This window comes from Onychostoma macrolepis, chromosome 17 (genome assembly GCF_012432095.1).
Source record: "Onychostoma macrolepis isolate SWU-2019 chromosome 17, ASM1243209v1, whole genome shotgun sequence".
In the NCBI taxonomy this organism is placed as follows: Eukaryota; Metazoa; Chordata; class Actinopteri; order Cypriniformes; family Cyprinidae; genus Onychostoma; species Onychostoma macrolepis.
The window spans coordinates 19,702,948-19,715,409 of record NC_081171.1 but is presented as its reverse complement, the minus strand read 5'-3'; the positions used below and the strand labels follow the sequence as shown (position 1 = coordinate 19,715,409).

The 12,462-nt window shown below is 37.0% G+C and overlaps 1 protein-coding gene across 1 annotated transcript in view; it reads left to right on the top strand.

Moving 5' to 3' along the window:
* Positions 1-12,462, top strand: part of kidins220a (kinase D-interacting substrate 220a) — a 58,064-nt gene that overhangs the window by 16,954 nt on the left and 28,648 nt on the right. Inside the window, exons 18-22 of the mRNA XM_058748726.1 lie at positions 656-796; positions 1,920-2,157; positions 3,162-3,250; positions 5,476-5,620; positions 5,731-5,893. Coding sequence (XP_058604709.1) covers positions 656-796; positions 1,920-2,157; positions 3,162-3,250; positions 5,476-5,620; positions 5,731-5,893 — 776 coding nt within the window. The remainder of the gene's footprint in view (positions 1-655; positions 797-1,919; positions 2,158-3,161; positions 3,251-5,475; positions 5,621-5,730; positions 5,894-12,462) is intronic.

Here is a 12,462-nt window from a genome sequence, read left to right as displayed (position 1 = left end):
TGGCAAGTCTTGAAGAGATGCATGGTAACCCAGGTGAAAAACAAGTACACTTCCATAATGTACTTAAAGTGCTCTATTTTCGCGCACTAATTTTGTACTTAATATGCTAAAAATGTTGCACTTTTAACATACTATCTTTGTATTTAAAAGATGTAGTTAGCTACCACTTTAGCGTACTAGTGTATGAAAGATGGGTTCAAGTGTACAACAAGTGGTAACTAAATACATTTTTTTAAATAATTCACTCAAACTAATTAAACAATTTTGAATAGGAGGCAATTAATATTTTGTCACAGCCTCTAGTAAATTGCATGTTATTTTGCTTAGTTCAGAATAATGGGATAATTGTGGAAAAGAAATTGTGATTCTCAATTTATCCAAAATCATGCAGCTCTAAGTGGTTTATTTTATTTTATTTTATTGAATGGAATGGACAGAAAATTTTTTATCAGATTTAAACACAATTTGCAGTCTTTGGATTGCCAAAGAACCCAGATCTTGAACCAGATCGTTCAGATTTTATTTCAGGTCTCTTCCGAGATGGCATCCTTCAGATTTTTGCTTTATTTTGTGAAAATTAAAGATGTCTAAATCTTCAGTTTTTTTTTTATAGCAAGTTGCTTCGTATAGCTGATCTGTGTCCTTTTTCTCTCAGGTTTTGAAGTGTGAAGTGGAGCTCATGGCTAAAATGGCTAAAACCATCGACGGCTTCACTCAGAATCAGACCCGACTGGCTGTCATCATCGATGGCCTGGATTCCTGTGAACAAGACAAAGTGCTACAGATGCTTGATACGGTGCGTGTGTGTTTACACTACCATGCACAGCCCTACATCAAACATCTCCCAAATAATAGTATACAAATCTTTTTTTACTGCTAGGATCGCATTTAACGGTGTATTCAACCAATGCCAAGAAGCTTTTGATGGCACAAGCCATCCATCTCCACTGTAAACATAAAAGCCTCATTCTGTCTGAGCACACTCACTTCCTGCTCTTGACTAAATGACCAAACAAGGTGCCTCATGTCCACTCTGTGGGAAGAACAAGCCCATTCACCTTTCAAACATCTTATGGATGTGCAGCAGCGCTTAGAGTTCAGGCTTGTTTAGCTCCAGAAGTTCAGATTCCTCTCTCCCAGCTGGACTAATGGAATTTCCTTCAGCTAAATGTCATTATTTGGGTATAATCCTCTTGTGTTGGCAGCCTGTTCACTGCTAATGAAATCTGCCATTTACCAGAGAGCCTGCAAAAACCCTCAAAGATTCCTTTGTGGCACAATTAGCCACATCTCTTATAAATTCTGGTCTTTTTGTCTCGGATTTTGATAGGAATTACCAAATTGGATTTTTCCTTCAAGTTTAATATTGTTCCAGTTGCTAAAGCTGATGTTCTATAAGAAAAATGACGGATATGAATGCAGATGGCATTTTTTTGTGCCACAATTTAGTTGGCGTGGAGAAACGCAGCGTCAGCAGATATTTCACAGTGATTGCTAAATGATGCGCTGCCATTCTAAACTTTTAAACGGTCTACAAATCAGTATCCTGTGACACTTATACATATTACGGTGTTCTTCATTAGTCTGGAAAGTCCCATCACGTTTAAATGAGTACATGTCTGGGTGTGTGTAAACATACACATGATCCACGACATATAGCTACACACATAGATGGTCTAATAGAATTATAACTAAATATCTTAATTCATTTTGAAGTGGTGTGAGAGTGAAAGAGGAGAAAAATAGGCCACTTGGTTATGATATGCTATCAAAACAGACCTACCGTAAATACTGTACCGGTTTTTTTTTTTAATGCATTAACTAATATCAACCGATGTGCTCGAACCGCTTGGCTCTAACTTAGACCAGATTTTCCCATATTAATAAAGAGGAAACATTTTTCTCTCTTCTGTTTGCAGGTTCGGGTGCTCTTCTCTAAAGGTCCCTTCATCTCAATCTTTGCCAGCGACCCTCATATCATCATCAAGGCCATAAACCAGAATCTCAACAGTGTGCTACGTGACTCCAACATCAACGGCCACGACTACATGCGAAACATCATCCACCTGCCCGTGTTCCTCAACAGCCGTGGCCTCAGCACTGTCAAAAGGCTCTGCATTTCCACACCAGCCAATGCGGATCAGCTGAACTCTGATGGTCAGTATGGGCAGAATTCAGAATTCCAAATATACATACTTTTACGAAATCTGTAAAAAGTACGTACACATGCTGCTGTAGTGGAGGGGATGTACTTCTTAGAACAGGACAGCTGGGATGAAAATTGGGACTCAGCGTAAAGATTAAAGAGTTTTCACCCAAAGTTTAAAATGTTATCATCATCTACCCTCATGTCATTGTTTATAACTATGATAGTGAAAGTCCCCATTGACTCTGATTTTGGTTAAGCAGAAGAAAGTAAGTTTCAAATGACTTGAGGGTGAGAAAACGTCATATTTTTGGGTGCTATCCTCTAAATTCTTTTTTGTGTTGCTGGATATTTATGGTGTGTTGCTTTATTTTATTTTATTTTTTTATTATTTTATTTTAATTTAAGATTTCTATATAATATTTTGTTTTATTTTTAATGTTATTGTTATTTTAATTTAGTTAAATTTTATTTAATTTTATATTTCACTTATTATTTTATATTACTTTATTTTAATTTAATATAATTTTATTTAAATTTACTTTAATTAAATTTTATTTTATTTTTATTTTATTTAATATATATATATATATATAAAATTGTTTTTTATTTTATTTTATTTATTTTTGTCCCTCCTCCATAGAACTTTTTGTCAAGCATATTCCTCTTTTCTACTAGCTATACAAAAATGCATTTGAAGGCTCTCAAAAACCTTTCAGTAATCATTTCTTCACCTTCATGTTGTTCCAAGCCTGTATGACTTGTTCATGTCATTCTTTTGTGGAAAAAAAGAAGACATTTTTAAACAGCTGAACATCTTACTGTTCTTTAATGTGTTTTTATGTATAACAAGATGTCTGCGTTCTGTTAATCTGATTTCTTTGATTTATGTGGCAGATATTTGTTATGATTTGTCATCTGCATCATCTGTGGTGTAGTGCGTTTATTATAGTCTAACAGCACAGCTTTTCCGCTCCGATACCTCCTCTGAACGTCTGACTCTCTCCATCTGTAGTATGGCAAGAGGACATGGACAGGAAGTTGTCTCAGAACAGTCTCGGCGAGCAGGGCAGGCAGGGCAGCAAAACAGCGCTGAACCGCCGGGTAAGACTTAGCCTCCAACACTCCCACCACTTCCCATCAACACGATTTGAGATGGCCAGCTCAACGAAGGCCATATGGCTGCTATTACCTCATTAGTAACTCATTAATAACTCATTTATAAAGCTTTAACCATGCTTAATCTCTTTAACAAGCTCTTTTACGCCTGTATGATTCATTTGTTCACAGTTAGAAAGGACAGTTAGGACCACGTCTTGTGTGTTTTTGTGTGTGTGTGTGTGTGTGTGTTTTGGAGGGGGGGTATTGTCAGAGACCCTGGATGTCGCCGAGGAGCGTCTGTAATTGATTTAATGTCTGTTTACTCTTCCCGCTGAGATGCCATTGCCTAATGACGGGGTGCAGCAGCAGTGGGTCTCAGTGACAAAGCACTGGCACGGCGGCACGGAGGCAGGAGGCTAAGTGGCTCCTCTGCTCGCCCTGCGAGGGCTGTTTGTTTGCTTGGCTGATTTATCTGCCTCCTTTATTTGGCCCCTCTTTATTTCAGGGGCACGCTCCTCTTGTTTTGCCTCTGCTGTTTCTTGGCTGAGCATCCGGCTCACCGTACCCCTGATCTGCACGTTTTGTTGTGGAAAGTTGTTAAGCAGGTTTCGTGAGCTGCTTGTGGAAGACTCAGTCATTAAAGAAGAGAAATAGTAGGGCGGCTCTGAAAGTGTTGTGTCCTTCTTGGTTAATGTGATTATGTCCCATTAAGCTGCGAGGTCAAACTGAGGTTCTGCTGGGGTCTTTCTTGATGCACAAAGAGGATCTTCGATATAGTGGAGCCTAGGATTGATACATTTGAGACTAATTTCATCACGCATATTTTTACATAAGTCTCCCCTCCATCATCCTGGATCAAAAAGGGGCCACCTTATTGATGGCCATGTGTTCCAATTAGCAGTCAAGTCACAAGTTCAGAATTAAAAACTTCAAAGTGGGCTTAAAGCTCTGACCCTCCAGTGCTTGTGATCGGCTCTGCATTGTGCTCGTATTGAACCAGCTGACGCTTTAAGAGAAGAGCAGACATATCAGTCAGCCAGACCTCTCAGGACAAGTCAAACAGTCAGCACAACTAATTGCCCAGACACAACATTGAATCAGCAGCTCCAGACACAATCCACTGCAACTGCCATTATACTGGTTCATTCTCAAACATCAGTGAAAGTTTTTATTAAGTTTGTCAGTTTCAGAGTGCTGATTGTTTCCAGCATTTTCCAACACGCACTCTCAAGTGAGAAATATGTAGCTCAAAGAAAGATGAAAATAAATTAAATTATTATTTATAATTGTAATCATTATTATTCATAATGTTTATTTATATATTATTTAATTTTATACAATATATTTTTATTTTATATAATAGTAGTAGTAGTAGTAATATTATATAATATTTGATCAATGTTATTATATTTTATGTTTTTATTGTATTTTACTTGTATTCATAGTTAATGCATATTTATTGCTGTGGTCAAATGATCTTTTCTTAATACATATTATTTTTATTATATTTTATTTCTGTTAAACTAAAATATTTTAATTTTTTATATTTATTATAATATATAATAATTTAATACAGTTGCTTTGTTATAGTCATTATCATTATTTCATGTATATTATTTTTATTGTATTTTAGCTGTATTATATTTTAGTTTATTTTTGTATAATATATTTTATATTCATGGTTTTAATAATGCATAAGCTTTCATTTTCATTGGTTAAATTATTGTTGTTTTGGTCAAATTGAATGCTTTATGTATCCACTAAAAATTATGTTGGGACCATAGGTTAAAAGTAATAAAAAGTAAAAGTTTATCATTTGTTTGTAGATTTCATTTTGTCACAGTTGCTGAAAAAAGTATGTAAAACGTCTATAAATCACATACTTTTCTCTACAACTGTATTTGTTATGTAATTTGTATATGTAGCTTAAATGTCGAAATACTTTCTGCGGCCACTGTTTGGTGTTTATGATTTATACTGCACAATGATTGGAAGGTTGCATCTTAAGACTACGTGTGTGTGTGTGTGTGTGTGTGTGTGTGTGTGTGTCTGTTAGCGAAAGAGAGAGACCGAACTTTGAAGAAAATGATTAGGTCTTGTTGAAACACAATGCTATTGTGGTAAAAGAGGATATAAATGTAAATGCAAAACGTGCACAAGTGGCCTAGAGTTATCACACAGACTCTACAGGCCTCCTGACATTGAGTTGTCTGTATATTGGTGTGTAGGACACGTACCGCAGGAGACAGATGCAGCGCTCTGTCACGCGCCAGATGTCCTTTGACCTGACCAAGCTGCTGGTCACCGAAGACTGGTTCAGTGACATCAGCCCTCAGACGATGAGGAGGCTGCTCAACATAGTGTCAGTCACAGGTCAGTGTGACCCAATTATACTTCCATACATTCATTATTGATTGTGGCGTGTTAAAGACATGAGCAGTGAGTTTACAAATATATAACAGTAATGAAGTGTCTTTTGGTAGGTCGCCTACTTCGAGCAAATCAGATAATTTTTAACTGGGACCGACTAGCGTCCTGGATCAACCTGACGGAGGAGTGGCCGTACCGCACATCCTGGATCATTCTCTTCCTGGAGGAAACTGATGGAGTCTCAGACCAGATCACACTGAAGACCATCTATGAGAGGTCAGCTTACACATCCTCTGTACCTCACATCAAACGTTAAATATCAAAACATACAAATTTCATAATTGGGAATTTGAGGGAATTTAAATGAATATTTATTTATTTAGTTCTTTTTGTATTTATTTATTTACTTAATTCTATTATTTAGTTATTTGTCTTATTTAGTTTTTTGTCATTTATCTATGACTTTTGCTCATTTTCTTGTTTAGTTTATTTATTTAGATCTTAATTTCTATTATTTTAGTTAGTTATTTCTCTTATTTATTTTCACTTCATTTTTATTTAGTTTATCTATTATTGATTTTATGGTTATTAATTTTATTACTACTTTATTTATTTATTTACTTGATTTCTTTTATTTAGTTATTTCTCTTACTATTATTTTTTGTTATTTATTTATTTTGTTCATTTTCTTGTTTTGTGTATTTATTTAGATATTAATTTCTATTATTTCAGTTAGTTACTACTTGTATTAATTTTATTTTATTTTTTATTTAGCTTTATATCTATTTTTAATTTTATTATTTCTTTTATGGTTATTTCTTTTATTATTTATTAATATTGTTTATTTATTTACTTAATTCTGTTATTTAGTTATTTCTTTTACATCTTTATCTGTTTTTGTTCATTTTATTGTTTAATGTATTTATGTAGATCTTAATTTCTATTATTTCAGTTCGTTAATTATCTTATTTTTTATTTAGTTATTTATCTATTATTAATTTTATTTCTTGTTTTAGTGTTATTGATTGATTTGATTTAGTTAGATCTATTTATTTTACTTCTATTTCTTTAATTAATTCCATGATTTATTTTGGTTCTTTAATTCTAAAATTATTATTATTGTTATTATTATTTTAGTCCTTGTGTCTTGTTTTCTGTTGATGCATATGGCACAAAAATGTATTTTCCTAAAATACAATTTATTAAGTTTGTTCTAGTTGGTTGTGCTTTCAATGTAATAATGCCTGCAACCTGCAGGTGGCAGTAGGAAATCTCTATTCCTTCTATTTCATGTTTGGTCTGCAGCACAATTCCTATAAATCAGGATGTCTCATTGGGTATGATGTACCATGAAGTATTTCAAGCTTTGATCTTTCCTTTCATCCCCTTACAGCAGGATTTTCAAATATGAACAGCAAAGCAAAAAGAATGCTGCTCAGTCGCTGCCTGACTAACAGACTGTCACTCTTTAATAATTGTCTTATTTACTTGTTGTCGTCAAACATGCAACACACCATCACAGTTACATCTGCTGCATCCTCTCTAGAGGGTTTGACGAGTGTGTGTGTGTGTGGCTGCTGTAAGGGGAGATGTTGAGGCCGTTAGGTTTGCTGATGCTCAGTGTTTGGCCTTTAAAGGTTGCTCTGTCACACTGCACTAACATGCTGTGACTCCTGGGGCTGTAGAAGTGTCAGAGCATCTCAGTGTCAGCATCTGCTCTCTCTCCCCATCGCTCTTTCTTTCCCAGCCCCCATGATGCCCTTTAGCGCTTCGTCTCACCCGTTTTTCTCCTCTTTCATACCCCGAAATACCCTTCACTTCCTCGTGTCCACACCAGCGCTGCATTTCGTTGCAGGTGGGCGGCAGTGAATCTTTCACTGTGGATGTTAAAATAGAGGCCTGTCATGTTGTTCTGTTATCTGTCACAGATGTTGCTCATATAAGAAACTGTCAAGTCTACTGGTGCTTTTTTCTTCCTTCTGTTGCACTCTCGAGGTCACGTGGCGATGCATTTGCTCGCTTTTTATAGAAATGAGGGTGAGTCACAGCGGACGGCATAGACGCAGCCCTGTGTTTGTCCACTTGCGTCCATTTTAGCAGCCGTTTCTCAATGATTAGCCATAAATCTATATGTTGGTTCATTTTGAATGGGTTTTAGGCCTGTTAGTCTCTTGACCAGAATGATTTGGACGGGTCAGTATGTGGTCCACACTGATGTAAGAGCCAATCAGGAAGCGCCGTAGTGGCAGACGAGTGAGTTTCATAGGTCAGCTGTCGTTTTCAATCGAGTCACAAGGCCTAGGCTTGTGTTCTCGCTCTTGTGATAGTGTGTGAAGACCAATGGACTGATACAGTTTGCTTGAGAAATGGACATACTGTGTCTATGTGGGTGTGTTGCCTGGTTTAGCTTGGTTTTCTACATCCTTCTGCCTTTCTCTCAATACAAACACACACACATTCCTAGAAGAGAGAAGTGGCGAAATCCCCTCTTTGTAACGTTGCTCCATGGTAGGTCACTATGAGGCTGAGCTCTCACAGTGCCTTTGTGTGTTTTCTGGTGTGTGTGTGTGTGTGTGTTTGTTTGTGACACATTTTGTTCATACAGTTTGCACAACATAACACTTAAAACCCACACCACAATGCAAGACACACCAAAAACTCTTTGTGTTGTCGTAACTAAGAATTGGTCAGTATAGACCACTAGTAAGCTAGTTGATTATCGAGTTTGACTAGTTATCTATATTCCTTCCTTCCTTTGAGAATGTTTAGTGTACTAACAAGTTTTTTAGCACAAGAAACCCTGTCAGAGAAGTTGCATCTGAAAATTCCTTTAAAGCTCTGTTAAAAATATTAAAGGGGTCATGAACTGCATTTTCCTTTTAATTTTGTAATGTTTTCTAAGGCCTACTTATAGTGTTTTTAAGATTTTTACATTTAAAAACATCATAATTTATTTTAAAAATAGGCTTTTTCGATCCTGTTTAAGGACGCCAACTGCTATGATTGGGTAACAGTTTTTGATATTAAAATAATAGATGGATGCTGCTGTGATTTACACTGATTAAAATATGGGTCATTTTGGTTAAAAACATAAATAATCCAGTATGAAATGACTCATTTTGGCAGCTTGGTTTCAGTAAGAGCTGTTTTTGGACTAACAAGGAAGTTTTGAGTTATGAAACTTTCAGGATATTTTTGTAGTACAGTGACCTCTTATATATCAGGAAATCAAGGGAAATTAAATTTCTCAATTCATGACCCATTATTATTATAATTCATGAATTATTTTGTACTTTTTTTTTTTTTTTTTTTTAATTATTGATTGCTTTGTCACGTCCCACTATTTATACAGAATCTTACATGATGAGCAATGCATTTTAACCCTTTTTTTGTTTTGTTTTGTTTTTTTAAATAAAAATTGTTACAATTTCTAAACTTCGTCCTGAGACATATGTATGAATATGTGAATATGTCTTGTGTAAACGCCCACTTAGAAACTGTGCCTGGTGGACATGACCTTAAACCAAAAAATATATGCAGGGCTTCTTTAAGACTATCAGGTTAAATGAACAATGTAGTAGTAGTTGTTTTGTGCAATTTATATATTGCATGTTGTATAGATTTAAAGTAACTCAAAGTGCTTTAGATATCAGACAAAGGAAAAAAAAAAAAGTATAAAAACAAATGTGCAAACAAAACTGCCAAATTGTGCAATATTATATATGTATTGCATATTGCATTTTTCAGGTGAGAGAAATGAAAGCATGATTATGCTCCTTCACATCTTCCAGTGAAACCAAATGTCATATTTGGGGGAATTTTTGTGAGAGGAACTCTTGGTCATAGTAATAAATCTATAGTAATTTTAGTAATCTTAGTCTTAGTATTATGACAACTATAGTCTCAAATAAATCACATTACTAACTTTTCAGTAGTCAATGCCATCATTAAAATCTCATGACTCTTGATGATACCTATTTTGAAAAACGAATGTGCTTTTGAACTGTAGTATGTAACAACTCTGAGGTATGGAAACAACTCTCCAGGTCTTGCGTGATCCGGCCCTTTAATCTGCACCAGAATGTGAATAATCTGTTAATAACATCAGCTTGTTTTATGATTAACATTAAGACAGGCTACAGTAATCCGACTGAGCAGGCGAAACACAAAGACATCCATGTTCCTGTATTTTGACTAAAACTACGAATTACACTTAGTCCACTCACCAAAAAGCCCAACATACCTTGACAAATTGAAAGAAAAACGTCTCTTTCTGCCTGAATTCGACTCGAGTCATTCTCTGTTTCACTGTAAAATCTTTTTTTGGCCACTCAGTCTGGACTTAATGGTCTCTCTTCCGAAAGACCCATGAGTCACGGTTGTTTTTGGTCTTCACGGCCTTTATTTCAGACCGAGAATGTCTTAGTTATAGTGAGACGTATATGGGCCGTTTTACCATAAAAGGCAAACAGGCGGAAGTCTGAATGGAAAGCGAGTGAGCGAGAGAGATGTTGTGGTGGCTGATGGCCATGATCTGTAGTGGACTTTTTGAGCAGAGTCAGGTCCACCGGGAGTTTATTTATGGCACTTTGCTCCGGTTTTGTGCTTGTTACGAGGTGTGGCCCGCCGAGCCGGTTCTGCTCTGACATCTGGTGTCCGGCTTGTGCCAGGATGGTATGACAGAACCTGAGTGGGCCGGGTACCATGCCCAGCCCGCCCTCCCCTTATCAGCCGGCTCTGGCCCGCTAACATATGTCCCCTCCTCCCCTACTCCGAGAGCGGCCCTTGTTAATTAACCCACCAGGAGAGTTGGCGTGGCGCGCTCCAAAACGTCCAATCGCTGGAGGGGTTCAATGTGAACGCGCAGGAAGGAGGACACGCCCCTTCACCTTGCGTCCACACCTCCCGCACCTCTCGGCATCTTCTTGGCAGGCCAACTCAGTGTGACATTCACCGGTGAAAGAAAAAGAACACGGAAGCCCTTCCGCTTTCCGAAAGGCTCGTCCCGCTCTCAATGCTTCCTGTCACAATGCTCGGCCTATTCATTGAGGGAACAATTGGCTCTCAGTGCTGGGCTTCAAATCCAGGATTTTTAAGTGATTTTTAGCGAAACTTTCTAACTAATGACACTCGAAATGAATGCATGCGAGGCTATTGGAGCTAATTAGACAGACTCTTCTCCCAAGTACTGAAACATTAAGATGACATACTGTTCATTCAGGATTACTTTAATTGGTACAATTATTGTAATTTCAGTCGCAATTACGTCGGGAGATAAAAGCGCCTTCTGAAGCACATTTATGTGATTTCCTTTATGCGAAAAGCCTAATAAGCCTTTAAATAATTCTTCTGAAAAGCACACGGCTTCCTTTATTCTGCTCTTTTGAACCTCTTTGCCTTTGAGTTGGGACTTCTCACTTTTTTGTGGATTTGTATTTTTGTCACGTACCGGTCTTGTCTCTAACATCTCGATGTGTTTTCTCCTCTGCCTTTGGAGGGAAGCTATTGTCCGTGAACCTGATCCTTCAAGAACTCTTTGGTGGAAGAGGTAAACTTAGTAATTTAAAAAGTGCAGCCATTATTTGCCCAGAGGCCTTATAAATGATTAGGCTGTTGAAAGCCCCATCTATTCCCCAAAGGAGAGAAGCCCAATCTAAGATAGGGAGTGCATTTATTGGGTGCACAAAGTGACCTCCAGATGGATGAGATGAGTTTGAAACTGGGGAAGAGGTTGTGGGCTGCACAGAGGGATTTAAAGTCGCTCTTTGGATCATTTCTGCGATGCATTGTGGGTTTGTGGCGTGAGGTCCGCTTTTATGGCCGTAACTCTGAATAAAAGAAAGGCCATCATGCTGGCTCACATGCGTCAAGGCTAATTATTTATCCATTAATCACTCAGTTTCCAGGGAACTGAAATTGTCACCTGGAACCCTAAGGTGTTGTGTCAGCAAATCTGAAGAGAGAACGTTAGTGTGAAACTGAAAGGATGTACCCAATAATCTGTCACTGTTGAGGCTAAGACTGAAATTCATGTGTGATGCAACTCTAACTAAGGTAGAGGCACTATAAAGGGTTTTGCAGAAAGATGATGGCCTACTTACAAAGACTAAAGACCGCATGATCTTAATCAGTTCAGACTGATTTTTACGTTAAGCAAGAGTAGTGTGCTCTAAATGGTTCCTTGCTGCTTTTTGTGATATGCACTTTCTAAAGCAGCTGAAACTCAGATAACCCAGTTTGTTAGTCCAATTAAATCTGTCCTGTTTGAGTAAAACCTGGAGTAACTTACTCTTTCCAACTTTAGTTTACTCAAGTTCAGGTAATCGAAAATGAGTTATTGATATTTTTGGGACATTCAAGACCTCCTTTATTATGTGGATAAGTATCTTGAGTCAATTTCATTGTTTTTTCGAGAAAAATAATGGGTTGTCTTAGCAATCACTTCCAAAAGCCCATGAGAAACCAAGGTAGAACACAGTATAACACCAGTTACCGCTCTTTGACTTTGTTTTGAAACCCTCAAATGCTGTCTTTGTTTAACCATGTGTCAATATGTAGTTACTATACCAGCCTGGAGTTATACGGTATTCCGCCTTTGTTTTACTGTCCATTAAAGTCTATCGCGTTTAAAATTACGGTGTAACTTGTGTTCTTTCATACATCTGTCACTGAAGCGCACTTCATTAGACAAACAAATTAGAAAGATCGCAATGTACCAAACTGCTCCATATAAAAAAGCACTGTAAACAACCAAAGACTAGATAACTTAGCAGCTATAGCCCCTTTCACACAGAAATGCCAGTAAATTGCCATAAAATTACTGGAACGAATTTACCGGTAAATTC